Raw genomic sequence first — 20,615 nt, forward strand, 5'->3', positions numbered from 1 at the left:
ATAATTGTTTGTCTAATATTATTTAATCTAATTATATGATAAAAAATATTATACAATGTAGATATTATACATTGTACTCGATAAATATACTAATAAAGTGTATATTACGTTAAAATGACATAATTATAGAGTCTAATAATAAATCTATATTATTAATTTATGCAATATTTTAAATTTATATATTAAAAAACATATTTATTTAACATTCCTGTTAGAGCTATTGAAGCATTAAAACTATAATATATTGTACTCAACTAAACAATAATTTCTTATACTTATAATAAGCATATCGTATATATACTGTATATGTATATAAAGTTATATATTATTTGTAAAAATATATACTATATATCGATATATACAGTACATGTGATACAAATGATAATAATAAAAAAGTACAAATACAGTATAAAATAAACAAATATAAATATTTGATTAATTAATTTTTTAGTTTAATTTAACTACTATTTAGTCAACATGGCATGCAATTAATTTTTTACTAATAAAATAATTTCATTATTTAAATTTTAATTAATTTGAGTAAATAAATAATTATATATGATACTTTTTCTATTTATACTAATAACAGAAAATAAATAAAAATAAATGTATTATTAGTTGTAAAATTGGATCAACACATTTGTTAAATATATAATTTTATTTATCAAGTATAAAAAGTTTTAGTACGTAAATTGTTTGTTGAATTGTTTATTAAAAAGAAAATATTAGCAAAAAAATTTAAATTTAATTTATAAGTTATATCTTATAAAATATCCAATAAGATTAGAAAATGTTTGACGTAAGTTATATATTTTGTGAACATATATAGTATATGTTTTATTATATTGTACAATAATATAGTATAAATAATAATAATAATAATAATTAATATCTCAAATATAAAAGGTTAATCTTATTTTAAGTGTTTAATACATTTTATACTATTAAAGTACAGTATTAACAGAACTGTATTAATATATTTGTTAAAAATATATGAAAAACATATTTAATATGGCTTCGGTAAGCATATTTTTATCAAAAAATTAAATTTATTAGTAAATTTTAAATAGTTTAATTAATTTAAAAGCATAAATAAAATCATTTAAAATATTAATTTATAAATAGAGATTTAGAAGAATTTTCAAATTTCTTTCAATATTTTTAGATTAATAGAAATCTTTTGTATAATATCTATATCTAAATCTTTTAATCAATATATTTTATAAAATAATTTTTCAATATTAATGAAAAAAATATTATTTATATATTTAAAAATCAAATACTAAAAATCAATTATTATTTTTATCTATTTATTATTATTTATGATATATTTTATTAATAAAAATTACCAAACATTTATGTTTTTTAAGTAAGTTATTTTTAAATTTTTAATATAATTTAAGATTAAAAATATTAAATACAAACTATATGTTATAAATCAATTCATTAAAATATATTAAAATATATTAAAATATATTAAAATATTTTACAATTAAGAAAAAGCGAGAGTTAGTCAATCAGTGTGATAGTGAGTGAGTGAGAGAGAGAGAGAGAGAGAGAGAGAGAGAGAGAGAGAGAGAGAGAGAGAGAGAGAGAAACTAAAATATATACTTAATATCTATCATACTTTTGTATGATAAACAATACAATCATTTTAAGTTGAAATATGTTTAGTCAATCTATAAACCATTAATTTAAATACTAGTGAAAAAATAAATATTTTAATAAAAATTTATTCCACTTATTATTAAAATACATTAAGTATATAAAATGTTACTTTAATATATTTTTGAAGATAATTTGACTAAAATAAGTAAAACGTATTATTAATTTTATAAAATATTTTTTATTAGAAATAAAAATCCTTTCTACAAATCAAAATAATTCTATAACTATAAGAAAATATATATTAGAATATTTTATTATAGTCTAAAAACTAATAAAATATTGTAAAAGTAAAATATTTTGAGTTTTATTATTGAATTTGAATTATTATTAAATTTGAATCAACCATAACTCAAATTATTTTCTCATATATATATTTGTTAGTAAATATTTAATTTAACTTCGAATAAATTTTTTTCTTATAAAATCAATTGAATAATTTGACATTTTTAAATATAATATATTCATATTATTTCAATTTGCAATTTACACTATTTTATTTAATAAAATAAAAATAAAAAATGAGTTAAAATTATTTTACAAATATATTAATTTCAATTAGTCTATATTTAGAACATTTGAATCAAATGAAATTTTATAAACGAGTATATAATTAACAAAAGTTAAATATAGTTATGTTTTAATTGATAAAATAACTTAAAAGTAATGTAGTATATAATAATGAATATAATCTCTGTATTGTATTGTATTTACTGTATAATATATTTGTACTGTACATTACCGTTACAATTTCAATGCATTTACATTACTTTATATAATAATTTTATCTATTTATAAAATATTTATAAAATATAATTTCTAAGATCAAATTGATTTAATATATTTAATACAATATATATCATAAATACAGAATTTTAAAAATAAATAAATAAAATTTGATATAGTTTTTATAATTTATACAAAAATGTCAGATATTTTATCAAATGTTTAGTCTAAAAAATATTTCAATAAAAGTTAAATATATTGTATGATAATTGAGAGTATAGTTGAAAATGTTTTGTACAATATTATTGCGATTGAGGTTTAGATGCCTTTCGTTCAAATACTATATGGTAAGTCCACGCCGTATATTATTTTAATAATATTATAATTAGTGATAATGTAAAGTATATTTAATTATAAAAATTATTTATATCCTATATTTTACATAATAAACAAAATTCAAATAAACGTAAAAACTACTTATCCAGCTATAAATCCTGCAAATAGTGCCAATTGTTGGGTCAACCAAAATACAAAATTATGATGTCTTTATATACAGATTGAATATAAATCAAATTATTATCAATACTATTTAAATTTATATATATATATATATATATGATTATTAATAAATTATTACTTAAATACTCTTTCAAATCCTAAATAAATGACAGCATATAATTTTGGTCCTAAATCGCGAGCTTTTTTTTGTAAAATAATAGTAAAAATAATATATTGATATAATTGTTATAAGTTTATATATGAAGTAATATATTATTAATAATTAATAATAGTATTTTTAATACCTGGGTTTAGTGCTGCTCCACAATTGACAACAAATGCCATAATAATACCAATAAAAGCAATTACCAAAAATAGTGGTGCGAGTGGTGGAGGAATGCCTGTCGATTTGTGGTCAGTGATGGCCAGTATTATTACCATAAATATAAAACACGAGAGAAAGCTGTCCCAAACAGTTACAAATAAATTGATTTGATGGTTGGGTGCCAACACAAACAGTGAATCCAACAATTGATTTCGGATAGTCAGGTCATCGCTAATGTGGTTTAAGTGAAATAAATGGACGGCGGCTGACGCACAAAATGCTGACAAATATTGAGTCGGTATGTAATACAACAGCTTTTTGCTATTAATAACATTTAAAATAATTGATTTTTATTTGTAAAAACTAAATGTTTTCAGTAAACAAATGTATCAAAAATTGTTTGATACAAACTATGGAAATTTATTTAATGTGGCTAATGCTACACTGACTCCGGGATTAAAATGACCACCTATGTATGTATGTATGTATGTATAAATATATTTATATATATGTATTTATATATATGTATAAGTGTTATATTACAATCATTAATAATTTATTTTATTTGTTTTATTTGTATCAAATTTATGGCACAGACCTGAAACGTGACCCGCAATTAGTATAGCGGTCAACAAACCACTTCCATAACTGACTGCAATGACAATAATCTCAAGATGATTGCTTTTAATAATAAGAACCGGATCCCCGGCCGCCATACCCGTACCTGTATTACAGATACCCGATGTATTGGCACACATGTTATGTACTAAATAAGCGTTGTGTGGATATATATCAAACAATAAAAACGATGAAAAACCTAAAAACTAGTAAATAATAAATAAAATATAAAATTTGATACTTTAGACTAAAGTTAAAAAATTACATATATTTACCAATAGTATAGTTAAACCACAAAATTCAGCTAAAATTTCACGAATTACTACAGGAATAGTAGGGAATCTCATATTTGTTGTCTTTTAGTTGTAAATTAATATTTAAAAAATATAATTTTAAAAAATATATTATTTTGCACGTAATTCATTCATATTTGTATGATATTACTGATTAACTATTGTTTCAACTTTAAGATTATTTAACATATAATTATATAACTTTATAAACATATGTCACATATAATATACAGTGACTTTGATAGCTAATAGTTAATAAAGTACTTTATGTTGATTTGTATCTATAATCGGGTTTAATTAGAAAAAAAATAAATATAACTAACTTCTATAAGTAAACATTAAAAACATTATAGCATTAAAAAATATAAGCAAAAAAATTGTATTACATGGTTAAGCAAAAAAACGATTTAGTTTCAATTTTAATGATAATAATAGATTTTTCAAAAAAGCTAGGATTGGCCTAAAAAATATAATTAGAAAAGTATTAGATTCCTATTTTATTTGAAATAATCTAGAAATACAGTTTCAATAATAACACCAGTATTTATTAGGGTTGGAAAAATACAAGGTATTGAATTCTGGTTTTGTATAATACAGTAAAGTATGATATAATGTAATGTATGTATTATACATTTATACGTATAAAAAACGTATAATACATTTAAAAAAACTTATTTATATTATGTTAAAAAACATATTTATATTATGTTACAAAATTTATAAAAATTATTTAATGACAATATAATTGTTAGAACTCATTATTTTTATATTAATAATAATTTCTATGAATAAAAATTAATTAAAATAAAAGATAGAAATAAAATAATAAATTAATATCGTATATAAATTTATAATAAAACATCTTTATTTTTGGTTATATCAACGGTTTTGATACTAAGTAGCTTTTGATAGGATACGTTTGTATTGTATTGCAATATTGGTAATGTATTATACATTATTATACAAAAATTTTGTCTCTGCCAACACTAGTAATTATAAGTTTTATCAAAATAATTTTGTTATAACAAAAATTATGACAAAATATTGTAATATTAAACCCATAAGTTTAGTACATATTGTGTACTACTGTACATAACATTAATAAGTACTTTAATTAGTAGTGTTGGCAAAAAAGAGAAATTTATAAAATAATAGAGAAATTTCTATCTATGGGATCCCCATGGTTAATTTTGTTTTTCTCGATATATGTTATCATGTAACAATACATTTTTTACAAGTAATAATTAAATTAACAATTAATTTATTTAAATTCTTATATATATATTTTTAATAAAATGATTATTAAAATTTAACAAAACTGATTATTATTAAATAATTATAATTTGTATAGTAGTGTATAGTATAATGTTATATTAATAGTAGTATGTCTCAATATTAATACTATAGATATGGGGAAATATGGAGAAATTTTCTAGAAACTTTCTCAGAGAAATTTATTAGAAAGTTTCTATTTGCCCATCTCTAACTTTAATAAAGAGTTTCAGTGATAGTTAAAGACTAAGTTATAAAATACTTTTAATATAATTTTAATTATCATTATTTTACTGTAAATATATTTAATCGTATTGTACTGTACTATAATAATATAAGCAATAACATAGTCGACTTAATTTTTAAAATAAATATTTATTAATTAATTATTAAAAATTAAAATATTTGTTTTGTTAAACATATACCAGTATTGACTAAAAATTTCTTTAGATAAAGTTTTTATAAAATAAATGTTAATAAGTTTATAAATAAATATATATTTATGTCATTTTATTCTAATAATAATATTGTTATGACTAAGTTGTTTTAAATAAATTTTAATAGGTTTATAAATAAATATATCATTTTAAATATGTTATTTTAGTCAAATATTATATTATTGTTTTGACTTAATCACTGACTTATGCATAATCCGCGATAATTTATTATTTTTTAAATCGTTGGGAATTTGATATGTATATACTATTATAGTAATTATGTTTACATTTACAATGAAATTAACACCTATTGTTTTCCCCAATATTTTTGAGTGTTTTTTAGAAAACCTCGAAAAACACAAAAAAAAGTGTATATAAATGTGTTTTATATTATCAATATTGTATTATTGAATAACAAAATAATTAAATACATATTTACTACAATATAAATAAATGATACGATATGTGTAAGAATAAAGAGTACTTTAAACAATAATATAATGCAAATATTTTGCTATAAAACATGTATTAATTAAGTTTTTAAATACAGTATAAAACATGTACTGTATTTAAGTACTTAATTAATATATTTTTATTCAACAATTGGTAAAATAAAATATAGTCTAAAATCTTAATTAAATGTATTTTTCAAATAAAATTATGAGTTAAAAGTTGAAAATGAATGTCTTTAGCAAATATAACCAATTTTGTGACAAATAAATTATTGACTATTACTATAAAAAATAAACAAAATCTAATTTCCCGATATATATCACGACTTTGTTATCTTTAGTCCCGATTTTTACCGTCTAAACTCCCGGAGATGCATAGCTCTAGTTATGACATAAATCGTATTTCATAATACAATTGTTATTGTGTTAAACAAAAATGAAATTGTATTATAGAATTATTAGTTATTAATTTATATATACATTATTTAATAAATAAATTTAGGAGTTTTCTGATATTGTTTTCTAGGATTCTCAACTGGCTTAATCTAAAATTTAAATATATTTAACAATAATTAGAATTTTTATTAAAAATATAATAATTATTATTATGTAAAAATATCAGCTTATTAATATATCTGTATATAAATTTAGTTAATATAATTATTGTTGTCTAATATTTAAAATTAAGATAGAATAAATATTTAAAAAATGTTTTCAAAAACTATTTTATTGTTTTAAATTTCATATTATACTTTTGATTTATTACAGACTTACAAGTAAATCAAAATTAATATCCAAAAAAATTATTATATTTATATAAAAATGAAAATAATATTTTAAAATAATAATCTATCATCTTTAAATATATCAAATTGCAGTTTTGTAGTTTATTTTAGTATCAATATTTGTTATAATATTTTTTAATTTTAGCAATAATATATGATTTATTCATTAATGTTATAAATATTTATTAAAATAAATAATAATAATCAATATCACAGCTCAATACCTAAGTATTACAGTATACAGTATACTGTATTTTATTATTTTGTACATTAATTTTATATAGATTTTTAAATATAATAATTATATATATATATATATACTGTATATTATATTTTGGTCTTTATTGTATAATAAGTATTTTATTATATACAGTATATTATAGATATTATTTTTGGCAAGAAATGCATTTAAGAATTAAGAATTATTATATTAAATCAATAAATTAACAATTTATTGATTTAATAATTGCATTTATTTTGACTTAAATATATATTATATAACACATAGACTCTATTATGGACTCCATTATGATCTCATGAAGACATCAATGAGACATCAATTTGACTTTTTTTACAACAACTCTCGAGGGAGTTATCGACACTTATATTCTTATAATATATCTAATAAAGTAATCAAAAATGAATCAACTTTTTTGGTACATTATTGCCTCATAATAACAACATTCATATTATTACACTAGTCGTGAAAAAGACATGTCTATAAAGAAAACAAAAAATATAGCAAAACATTGCCGACATTATACTAGGGATGAGCCGCTAGTTATGAACTTAAAGAAAGTACTGAATAATGTATTTTTTTAGTACAATTAATAGTAGACAACAATCTTTAGGCATTACTCATACATATACTCAATATATTTAATTACATTCGGGTATTGCATACCACAGTCTGGACTCAATCACTAACTCTTTAGTAATAGTGTTAAGATATTATCTGTTATTGTATTTATAAAGATAATGCATTACTTTATTTTAGTCAATTTTATTTATTTATGATAAAATTTAATAAATTTATAAAACTTTTTAAATTATTATAAAAATATATAATGTAAAACAATTTAAATGATATACAACTTATTAGAGTTTTTATAAATAATTTAATAGATTTTAATTGTCAGATAATCATTTTAATTGTTATGCAACGTACAAATCAAACTATTTAATACAGTAATATATGTAGTGTATTAAATATAAAAATTTACATTTATTTGCTAGTTTAAAATATACATATTAATAAAAAAATTAATTATTTTTTAGTTTGTTTATTATTGAGAAAAAAAATCAACAATAAAATCTTAAAACAAATTAATTTTCTAAGGAATGAAAATTTAGTAAATTATTATTATTATAATTATATATTATAACTAAAAATTCTTTGTATATCAATAAAGTAAATCTCTTACTGTTTATATTAATATAAAGAAATTCTGTTAACGATTTATTTTGTTTAATTCACATTAATATTATATATTTTTCTTTTATTATAAGTAAAAACATGAACAATACATGTCTATAATTTATTTAATGTTATACATAAATATTATGTTAGATGTTATAAAAAAAATAAGACCATTCTTTATTAAAACTAAACATAAAAACTTTGAGACACATTATGTGCTTTAATATGAAACTTTTATACAATGAAATTATAAAAATATCTTTTAATAATTTTAACAAATATGTCTGGAATTTATACAAATATAATTTATATTACTAATTATAACTATACAAACATTTATTAAGATATTTTTCTATAAAACAATTTATCAATTATTAATTATGTACTAATTAATAAATATATACAGTAATTAGAAAAATACAGTACCGATAATTACTGTATACATGTATAACAATTTAGTATAAAAATATCATTTAATGTATTATTAAAATTAAAAAGTATTAATGAAAAATATACGTAAATACAGATTATAATAATTATTTAAAAATAAGATTCAATTTATCAATTTTGTGATCAATATTTGACAAACTTGTTATAATAATAAATGATATTTTCTCACTCCGTTTAAATTCAGACAAAATTGTTACCATTTGTGTCAAATATACAGTAATTTCATTTTTATTCTTAAATATAATGTTTAAAGTAACGGTAAGAAAAAATAAAATGAAAATTTAATGTTTAATGATGTTTATTTTGTATTAATAATAATAAATTTTTTAACTTGTTATAAACGCTATAAAATGAACTATATTATTGTTTTATTAGTTTAATATAATAAAATAATGTATTGTAATGATTATAATTTATAAAAACAGATAATTTAGTTTTTTTTGTATTATTGATTCACTTAACTAAAGATTGTCTAAATACAGATTTGTTGTTATTTATTGAAAGAACTATCAAAATAGACATTTATTAAGTAGTATTAATATATTATATTAGTGTTGAAAGTTACAATAATTTATATACGATATATCCTATAATAAGACCTATATACTGTATTTATCACTTTATATATAAATTTTTGTATCAAATATTGAATAGCATATCTTAATTCATCATTTTATTAATTAACATAATACTCTATAAGAATATAAAACTATAATTTTATAATTATGTAAGCTAATTTAAATAAAGCAAACAAATTTGTAATTATTTTTCTCAAAATGTTAAACTAATAATATACCGGTTTGTAGAAATTGCAAGTGTTGTATATAATAATAATAATATTAATTAATATGAAAATTAAAATTATTATTATTATTAATAGTAATAAATTAATTTGTAATACTAGTGAATGCATTGCCATCTATAAGTTAATACACTAAATATAAGCATAAAAATCGATTAAATGTTAAACCAATTGAACACAAGAGTCACTATTACTATAGACTATAGTCTATAGTATAATAAAATTTTGAAACACTGATAATAATTGATAAAAACTTTAATAATAATGAATTATATATATATTAAAATAATTAAGTGCACCTAGCATAATTTATTTTATTTTATTAAACAAATAACTATCATTATTATAAATATTGTTTATTATAGAATTTAAATTTTATTACTTATTTTATTTTTATTCATGTTTTGGAAATTTTCTAATTATTTAACAAAAGGCCATAAAATTTTCTCATTTAATGTAATTTTAAAAAATAGTAATATATAATTATAATAGCGATTAACAAAAATTTAAATTAGAAATTATTTCATTAAAAATAAGTATTTTTAAAAAAGTAAATACATTTTTCATACATATTTCGTGACAAAAGTAATCAACACATTTAAAGCGCACATTTGTTGCAATTGATTAACTTATTAATGAAGTTTATTAACAAAATACATACTAATCATCTATTTTTTATAGTAGTATTTATTTGATTGTAAAGTTATGTCAATCAACATTTTAGACAATTTTGATTATATGTCAACAAAATATATTTGAATTAATCAAAATGAAATCGTTTGTTATAATATTAATATTTGTAATTGGTAAGTTTTACATATTTACAATATAATATAATATAATTTTATTAATAAATTATATTTTTTCAAAACATTTATTGTTTGATTTTATTAAATCTACAGTTCATATAAACCTATGTTTGTCGGCATCGGGTAAAACATGTAATATGACTGTCGATGAGGCGGACAAATGTGCAAAGAAATTGATGTTTATGGGGGACAGGGATAACATTTTACCGGCCGATGATCAGCAAATGCAAACCTATTGCGAGTATTGACATTTTAATATATATAATATATAGTTTATATATAACATTTAATTTATACTAGATAAATATATACATTTTATTTATTTAATTAAAATGAATTGCTAATTTGTACATTTAAATAAATTTTAATTTATATACCATTATTTTAAATCTGTAAAATAACAGTTTATATGTCGAGTTCATCAATCAGTATTAAGTATCTTTAGTTTTAGACAAAAGAGTTACAATAAATGTAAATAAAAGTAATAGTATATAATAGCGACAAATGTTTAAAACATAAGTATCGGAGTAAGTATACAACTAAACCACTGGTCATTCCTATGTCTTATGAAATTTTATATATTAGTAAAACATTTTATATTTGAAATCACATCAAATATTTTGAAAATTTTACGCATTTCTCTGTAAACTCTATTCAATAGCAAATCAATACAATAATTGAATGCTATTTCAGAACAAAGAAATTGCATTTATTTGATTTAAATTTTCTTTACTTGTTTTATCTTATTTTATTTATTTATTTTTCTATATTTACACTTAACCTGTAATCAAGTCATGAAATTTAGTATTATTGAGAAATGTAAAGCATTGAAAAATTCAATATTATTAGTTTAAATGTATTTTAGTAATCAACATCAACTTAGATATGTTTTATTTTTTTACTATTTTGTGTACTTTAAAATTTAAGTATTTTTGATATTTTTAGAAATATATTTAGAAATTGATTTTATGAGAGAAAAAGAGACTGTGATTTTGTGATGAAATACAATATAATAGTAAATAAAAGTGAAAACAAATAACTGTAAAATACATTAATGTATTAATAGATTTTAGTATATTTATTGAAAATAATAGTTAAAATGAATAGATATCGAATAAATGTTAGAATTAAGTTTAGTTAGATATGAATTATGTTTTCTTTACATAATTTCTATTTATATCTATTATTATCATATATACTAATTATTTAATATTTCTTATTTGAAAAAAATATTGAAAAAATATATATTAAAATTATTTTGTTGTCTAATATTGTTAATTATAATCTAATAGTTATATGAAAGATGGTATCCGATGTATCCGTCATTACGCTCGCTCCTGTTTACCCCCTTTTCCTCAACAAGTGTTTGGTATGTTTGCATACGATGCTAAAAATGTATTGAGAAGTCAATGCAAACAACCTAAAGACAGGGCAGGTTTGTCATAATAATAAATGAATTATCGTAAATGTATGAAAACTATACTATTAATAGCAATAATTGTATATTTTATAGATTTTGTCAAACATGTGGCCTGTTTTCTACCGAAGCCAGCGATGGAATCCTTGCATTTGTGTTCTGATAGATATATCGTCCGATTGGATGTCATTAAAGAGTTTGACTCCGATTGGAGAATACCCGGTATTTGTTGCGGTTTTCATATATTTCAAGATTGTATGCGTAATAACTTACAATCACTGTGTGAACCGAAAACCGGTGGCGAAACAGTCGACTATTTCATGAATCACATCAATTCAATGGTTAGTTTTATTTTAAACTATATTCACATTAAAAATAATGATACAATATATTGCAATTTATATTTTATTGAATGAGTATTTATTGTTGAATATACCGGTAATTTTTTTTAAACAAATATATTTCTATCATTATTTTTAATTTTTATTTTTATTAAGCAAATAGATATGAATGTATATACCGTATATTTATTTTATTCAATAATCAAAATTTATTTTAGACTTTATTTTTTTAATTTAAAAAATTTATGTGAAAAATACTTATTTCTATTTTAATAGTATTAATATTATCAGTAAATATTTTTACAATATAATAGCATTTTTAAATATTTACTGCAAATATTATATTTCTAGTTATTTTAGGAAATATTTAATTAAATTATGACATTTTAGTAAAAACATTGATTATCATATAATGTGAAATTAACTGTTTTCAGACATTTCATAAATCAAATTATGCAAAATACTAAACTATTATTTATTACCGTAATATGTATTAGCATATTATAGTACAGTATATACAGTAGTGTTGTATATAAATTATAAATATATATATTTATAATATTTATTAATCATTTGTTGTTTTTTTATTTAATAAATATTTAATAGACTGACGATGTAATGGATTTTACGTGTGGACAGTATGATAGTCTTGAAAAGTGTGAAAAACATATGAAATCCGATGATTGGTCTAAACTGAAAGTCGAACTGAGCGATGAACAGGTGGTCGCCGAGAGGGCCAAACAAAAATACTTTTCTCCCGTTCCCTCTCTCGTCTCTATTATAGCTAACTATGAAATGTAATTGCTTTGCTAAATACATTTTGTTTACTTGAGTTTAATTAAATATATAAATTTTATTGATGTTTTTTATCAAATTGTAATAATTGATTGTTATTATTTTATATTTTGAATAAAATCACATTTTAAAAAATAAATTAATTATAAATATAATATTGTTTTTATTGTTTGATATTACAGTAATTTAGATTTATTTTCTAATACTAATATAATTCTAATATTAAAAATACTTTATTACGTAAACAGTAAACATAAATATTTTTTTAAAGTATCAAATATAAAGTCATTTTTTGTTATTCCATTAAAAATAATCTATTTTACTGTACAGTAAATGCAATTTTATATGACATACTTATATTATAATTTAAATTATTTTTTGTGTGTATTTAAAATAAATATAAAAATAATACTAATGTCTTAGTAAACTTAAAATAAAATATATATTGACTTTAATAATCTGTTTTTAGCAAAAATTACAAACAGAGGTCTATGATCTATCGAAATCTATAATACAAATAAAGTTATATAATTTAGATACAATATAATACAATACTGTATTACTGTATATAGATATATACTTTATAAATATTACAAATTTAAACAGTTAACATTGAAGGTTTCTAAATACTTGAATAAACGATTGTTATCTAATAACATATAAATATAGTAAAAACCCTTGTTATGTAATCAATAGAAATGTATACTTACTTATTATATTCTAACAATTAATTGTTGATATATCATTAAATTATAAAATATAGTATTTATAGTAAGAAAATTTTATACAACTCATCCATTCAATTACCTATTAAGTGAACCCATAAATAGATACTCAATCGTAAGCCATCCGTTATTTCTTATTGAGTGTCTATCATTAGGAGACAAAAAATGCCAATTGTGTACAAAATATTTTTTCAATTGGTATCCAAACATTTTTATTGAAAATATCAATGTCAATCAAATAAACAACAATAAAAGCTGCACTTATTTTATTAGTGAAGTTAAAATACGGTTTAGAAATTTTTTTAAGACTTCAATACTTATATTATAAACAATATTGATTTTCTTATGATTATATAAAAGTCGAGTATTTAACATTGAACTTATACTGTAGTTTAGTATAATAGAGATATAGATCTTATGATAACAAGCATAAGTAAAAATAAAATTTTATTTTTTTATATTTATTATCTTACAATTATTAAACATATTATATAATACTGTATTATAATAAATGAAATAAATAAAAGCATGCGTTGGTTTTATCCATATATAGTATAATGTTTAGCATTACTATTATATATCAATTTGTACATTGTTTGTGCTCTAAATACATAATAGTCATTTATATATAAAGATAAATATTTAATAGTCTACAATTACATAATGTATATACTGTTTATGATTCAATAAATATATTTAACAAAATACTAATGAATATATAGATATAACTGATATATTGGACTATTTATCATTATATATAAAAATAAAACATAAATACTAAGCAAAATAAATGGTTTATTTAGTATAATTGATATAAGATTAGATGAAATAAAATATAAAAATACTTATTTATTGGACAAACTATTTCGACACAAAACAGGTCTCATAAAAGTCGATGAATTGTGATTGTGATTAGTACTGGAGTTTAGTGATCGCCGGTATGACAGACAGTGTTTAACACTCATCGAAGTGTCTTCTGTTTGTGAACTCATTCGCGGTTCATATAAATTGTAGAAACCATTGGTCTCTTTGTCGACAATAGCTCTCATGTAATGATCGTCTCTCAGATTGTGGTCATTGTGACAGAAGAACTCCTTCACTGATTTGACGAGATTTTTGTTGAAAAACAAACAAATGTATGGATTTAATGAACTGTTTAGCGACGATAATAACATTAATATTGTTATTATTGAATCTAAAAATAAAATTAGAATTATTATTATTAATATTAATATGAAATTGTTGGCTAAAATATAATTTTTTAAAAACAAATTTATATTATTTTACAATTTTATTTTAAAATTTAATATTAAAAAAATATGATACCTGCCTTAAATAATTTGTAGTAAAATTGTAAATTAATTTTTTATATAGGATATAATTAGAGTATTATGTTTATATATTTATTTTATTATACTGAAGTATTTTAATATTTTAATATTTAAATAACATTGATTCTTATTTGCGAAATTGATATTTATGTTTATATGTTTACTTCACAATAATGACCCTGTTCAAATAGTTATACAGTACTACAATGTTTTTAAATTTACTATTAATAGTTATTTGATATAAACTTTGTAATTATAGTACACACAAGTAATGTGATTGTATTTATGCTCAAAAATAAAATAAAAAGTGTGTCAAAATGAAATCAAATATTGTTGTTTATTTAAATTAATTATTTACAAAATACGTTTTATTATAAGATAGATATTAGTTTATAGTACAGTAATTTACACGCAATGTATTTCAATTATTTAACGTTAATTAAGGTTAAATCGTAAACTATTAAAAATTAATTTTTTCTTAATACAGCATTTTAATGTAAATATTATAGTAAAAACACTATATATTCATATATTAATTAATTTACTGCTATAATAAATTTAATGAAAACATTAGTACAGTATAAAAAATGCATTTATTGTAATATTAATTTTATAAATTAGTCTAAAAACATTAATAGAAATTTGATTGGCTTTAATTCTATAATAATAAATTAATTATATATTTTATAATTTAACTATAAAGTTAGCAATAATGATAAAATATTATAAGTATAAAATTATTTATTTTTTAAAGTTTAAATAGATATAATAATCTTTACGATGAATTAAATAGCTATAATTACTAAATTATATTGTTAATGTAATTTTAAACAGATGAACATTTTTAAATAGATTAGTAAATTTTTTATATTAATAATTTTGATAAAAATAATATATCATATATTATACTTATCTTATATTAAAAAGATTTTAAGATTATTTATATCTCTATAGTCTATTATAGTAATTTTATACACATATACTGTGTTATATTTTATGTAAAAATACATATTTATTAATATTAAGTATTAGAATTTAAATAATAAAATTTAAATTATTTGTTATAACTTAAAAAAAGTATTTACAAATATTTATATCGGTATATATAAACTAATAATTAAATAATAAACAAAATTACAATTTCAAAAAAAAAATTTCGCCTATAATTTTAATGTGAAAGTTATTATGAGGAAATTATGCATACTTTCAACTTTAGTAAGTTGTGTATTAATATAACAAATTAACTTTTATATAAATTATTAATACATTAATTTACAAAAGTATAATTTGTTTTGAATATACACTATTATCTATATTATAATTTTGTTTATTAATGCATCTATTATTGTATTATATTTGGTGGGCCCCTCCTGGATGTACTGCAATTCCAGGCCAACCCATAGCAAAGCAGGAGCACAGCCCCTTGACTTCGCTGTCCCGCAAAAATTAGTTTAATATCTTGACCCCCAATGGGAGTCGTATCAGATATTAAGCTGATAAGAACAGATACTACACTTTGATCTTAGCCAAAAGGCCGAGAAGCGATAACATACCACTCCTTAACACTACTGTCCCTTAAAAATTCATATAATTTGAATTACAGCCTATATTAAATTATACTTAATAATTACCTAGTTAGTTTTAATTGTTTGGCAAAAATAATAAATTTATTTAATATATTCCAATATTAGTGTCACTAATTTATATACAAATTTTGTATAAATTGTATTATATTAAAACAATTGAGTTAATAAACATTTTCAGACAAAAACACTGTTTATTATTATTGATTTTTAAATAGCTATTTACGTGTTTTCTCTTTAATAGTATAATATATATATATATTATATATCATAATTGTAATGTATTTTAGACTATGACTATATATACAGTACTATAGTATTTATATAAATTTATATAGATTACAATTATGCCATATATTATATTAATACAATATATGACATTGATTTTGCTTAATATTTATAAGGTATTCAACAAAATCCTTGATAATGAATAAAATATAATTTTTTAAAATATACATCTATTTTATAATTTATTAATATTTAAAATAGAAATTATATAAAAATTAATAAATAAGTAAAATTTTTGTTTGTTTGTTAAAAATTAATTAAAAATACTATTTAATTTATTAAAAACAACAAAATTACTATAAAATACTTAATAAAAATATAATTTGTTTTGTTTTGCATGAATTTGTTAATTTAATAAACAAATTTATTATTTAATACACTGAACAGCCAAAGATTTAATTAAAATTATTAAAAACAATTAAAAATATTTTTTATTTATTAAGATACTCTTAGAGTACATTACTAACACACAGTAGTTATTATTAAAAATTAAATAAATAAATAATACTTGACATTAAATAAAGTATTTATATTAAAGTTATAGTAATTAACATATTTTTATTATAAATAATTTCTGAGATAACTTACTTGATTCTGATGTAATGTAAGCCGATTGAGGAAACCAATGGACCCATAGTTGAACACAAATAAAAGGTAGCGAACAGAGGACATAGAAAAGCATTATAACTATTGTTATTTTAACGGTCTTTATCTTAGCTCTGGACACATATCTCAATGAATGACTTCGAGGAGTGGTATTGTTGTTGTTGTTGTTGACGCCATTAGTGGTCACCAGTGATATGTTTGGCAATGAGTTGCGACACTTACGGACTTCGGTGTGTCTCTTGGTTTGTCCACGAATTTGTTTCATTGAATTTGTTGTGCTTTTCTTGACTATAACGGGAGCGTCGATAGCATTATCATTATTACTATTGTTGTTATCAACGATACAATAATTGATATTTTTGCCATCACTTTGTAGATTAAGTCTAATAGATTTTTGGTTTTCTTTAATACTTTCTTTTTTTCGATGAAAATTATTGAATATTTTTCTACAAATGCATATATGTGTGACCAAAATGATTAGAAATGGTATAAAAAATACAGTCACCGCATACCAGGTGACATATATACGCTCCCAGTGTTCGGTAAATGTTGCCCAACAATCGTATACTAGAAGTGTAGGCGATATGCGCTGATAGGAAAATATGTAGATTTGTGGGCAACACATAATAAGAGACAGTATCCATGCCATCAAAATCATCAATTGTGACCTCTGCTGAGTCCACGAACAGTTCATCAATGGATGACATATTGCCTGATATCTGTCAATAGCAGTGATTACCAATATATATGACGACAGATATGGACCGAGAATTTGAAGATATTTGATTATTTTGCACAAAATGTTTCCTCCATAGAATCGATAGGTGATGTCCCATATAAGTTGAGGAAACACATTAAAGAAACCACACATTAGGTCACCGATGCACAGGTGCTGCAGATAGTAATACATGCGATTCATTTTAGGCTTTCTCACCAATAGTGCCATCAATACAAATGAGTTGCCAAATAGTATGCTAATAAACATTACAGACAGTATCGATATCTCGATAATGGCTAATATTTCATCTCTTGTATCAAACAACTCAGTCGACTGATTATTAAAATTGATATCTTTTGGCAACAAATTATTAAAATGAAAACTAAAATTTTGGTCGACTTTTAAAGATCTTTCCATAACTATATCGATTGGACAGTAACTTCAACTTTGTATTGTCTATTGTATAACTTTATTACTAATTAGTAAACCATTAATATTACACTTTGAACTTTTGAAATACTTTGTAAATTGTATAACAATTATTGCAAGAGTTCTCCCATTGCTGTCACTAAAGGAACGGTATCTCAAATTCATAGAGAGCTCATAGAGTGGAGTATAAAAATATCATATGATGCACATGGCTTTAGACGTATAGCACATACACTCTCTATGAGTTACTATATTTTTATACGACATCTCAGACGTATGTGTCGTATATGTCGTATATATGCAAACATTTTGCTTTTATTTAACCGACTCAGACATCATTTGATTGTCAATTAATAGATATATATTTTCTATCGACATTTGTTTAACTATTGATTGCATGTTTGGGACTTATGATTGAGTTCACCAAATGATTACTTCATTACTTGTTATCAGTCGATGACAAAAAAAACACTGAAGAAAATAACATAGAAATGATAAGAGAAATAAAAATAATGAAATTTATTTCTCTATAATAAATATTATGTGTGGGCATACATATAGTCAGTCATGTTAATGATTATGACCAGTTGTCATCAAATTAAATAATCATAAAGTTATTGTATTCGTAAATTAAAATAATAATTATAATATAACTGATTTTATAAGTAATTAACTTATTTTTATTTATAATATAAAGCTTTATGTATTTTAAAATATTCAATTAAATTAATTATTAAATATATTGATATATATATATTCCAAAATTACAATTTAATTAATTATACAATTTATTGTTTAAAAATATTTTATCTAGTATTTTATTGATAATTTTAGATCATAAATTATCATATCTATAATTTACATTTTAATTTAATTATTATTTAACTATTAAGTTAATTTTTATAATTATGTTTTTATTTGATACACTGTTTAACAGTCTATAATATCGTCTCTTATAAAAACATTATTTCTATGTTTGCTATTAATTTATTTTCAATACATTTAATAATAACATATTCCTATAAGAATAACGTCATAATTAGAGCAAAATTTATGTTTCAAATTTCTATTGAAGTAAACAAACAAAATTATTTATAATAAATATGAAACTTATATTGATTACAATTTTTTCAATTTAGCAATTGCATCTTATTATTATAAAGTATTATTTTACAGTTTGTTAATTTTTGCATATAATTTATATTAATATATACATTACCAGGGTTAAGTAAGGGGGTAGGGGGTAAGGCCAAATATATATATATATATTTATAAATATATTACAAAAACATATTGATTTGAATTGTTAAAACTATATAACATATATAAATAATTTATATGAATTGACATCATATGATAGCTTTACTGTATTGAGGAATTTAAAACATCAATTATTTTTTGGACTCTAGTATCAAGTATTACATAATCTAATATTTTTTAAATAAATTGTTAAGAAATCTATCAGAAATTTGAGATAAAAATTTATGTTAAATATCTTTGAGTAAATTTTTCAGAAACTTTAAATTTATGTTGTTTTATTTTTAAAAAAATATTCTGTATTATTATATTATAAAATCATTAAATCATCTGACTTTATATTTTTAAATTAAAAAGTTAAGTGCAAAAAACTATAGTCGGACTGTAAAACTAATTATTAGCATTATATTAGTCAAGTAAAGCACAATCTATGAAAGCATTTAATCGTTAATTTTAATAGTTTAGGATTAATGTCATCAAAATAAGTATATATACATTGAATCTAGTAATTGAAAACTCTGTATTTGACATACAGTTTGTTTTTAGGCATTTAATAAAATTTAAAATTGATTT

At 20.0% G+C, this 20,615-nt stretch overlaps 3 protein-coding genes and 1 non-coding gene across 4 annotated transcripts; 1 reads left to right on the plus strand and 3 right to left on the minus strand.

Moving 5' to 3' along the window:
• Positions 1–2,868: 2,868 nt before the first annotated feature.
• Positions 2,869–4,198, minus strand: LOC128958129 (aquaporin-10-like). Its single transcript, XM_054303943.1, has 7 exons — positions 4,108–4,198; positions 3,939–4,038; positions 3,813–3,866; positions 3,626–3,683; positions 3,195–3,535; positions 3,029–3,089; positions 2,869–2,935 (listed from the first exon to the last, which is right to left on the minus strand). The coding sequence occupies exons 1-7, from the start codon at positions 4,177–4,179 to the stop codon at positions 2,869–2,871; spliced, it is 753 nt and encodes a 250-aa protein (XP_054159918.1). The 5' UTR covers positions 4,180–4,198.
• A 6,265-nt stretch (positions 4,199–10,463) lies between these two features.
• LOC128957335 (uncharacterized) lies at positions 10,464–13,137 on the plus strand. Its single transcript, XM_054303074.1, has 5 exons — positions 10,464–10,549; positions 10,646–10,793; positions 11,845–11,987; positions 12,066–12,310; positions 12,917–13,137. The coding sequence occupies exons 1-5, from the start codon at positions 10,513–10,515 to the stop codon at positions 13,109–13,111; spliced, it is 768 nt and encodes a 255-aa protein (XP_054159049.1). The 5' UTR covers positions 10,464–10,512; the 3' UTR covers positions 13,112–13,137.
• A 3,378-nt stretch (positions 13,138–16,515) lies between these two features.
• LOC128959006 (U2 spliceosomal RNA) lies at positions 16,516–16,707 on the minus strand. The gene has a single exon (XR_008484568.1). It is a non-coding gene; the product is annotated as a U2 spliceosomal RNA (small nuclear RNA).
• LOC128958130 (arg8-vasotocin receptor-like) lies at positions 16,671–18,592 on the minus strand. The gene is made up of 3 exons (XM_054303944.1): positions 18,151–18,592; positions 17,621–17,961; positions 16,671–16,735 (listed from the first exon to the last, which is right to left on the minus strand). Exons 1-3 carry the CDS (start codon positions 18,582–18,584, stop codon positions 16,671–16,673), a joined length of 840 nt encoding a protein of 279 aa, XP_054159919.1. The 5' UTR covers positions 18,585–18,592.
• Between the last annotated feature and the right edge of the window lie 2,023 nt (positions 18,593–20,615).

Source organism: Oppia nitens, unplaced genomic scaffold, assembly GCF_028296485.1.
Source record: "Oppia nitens isolate AA-2021 unplaced genomic scaffold, nextdenovo-longstitch-racon4-pilon3 scaffold3_pilon_pilon_pilon, whole genome shotgun sequence".
Classification (NCBI taxonomy): domain Eukaryota; kingdom Metazoa; phylum Arthropoda; class Arachnida; order Sarcoptiformes; family Oppiidae; genus Oppia; species Oppia nitens.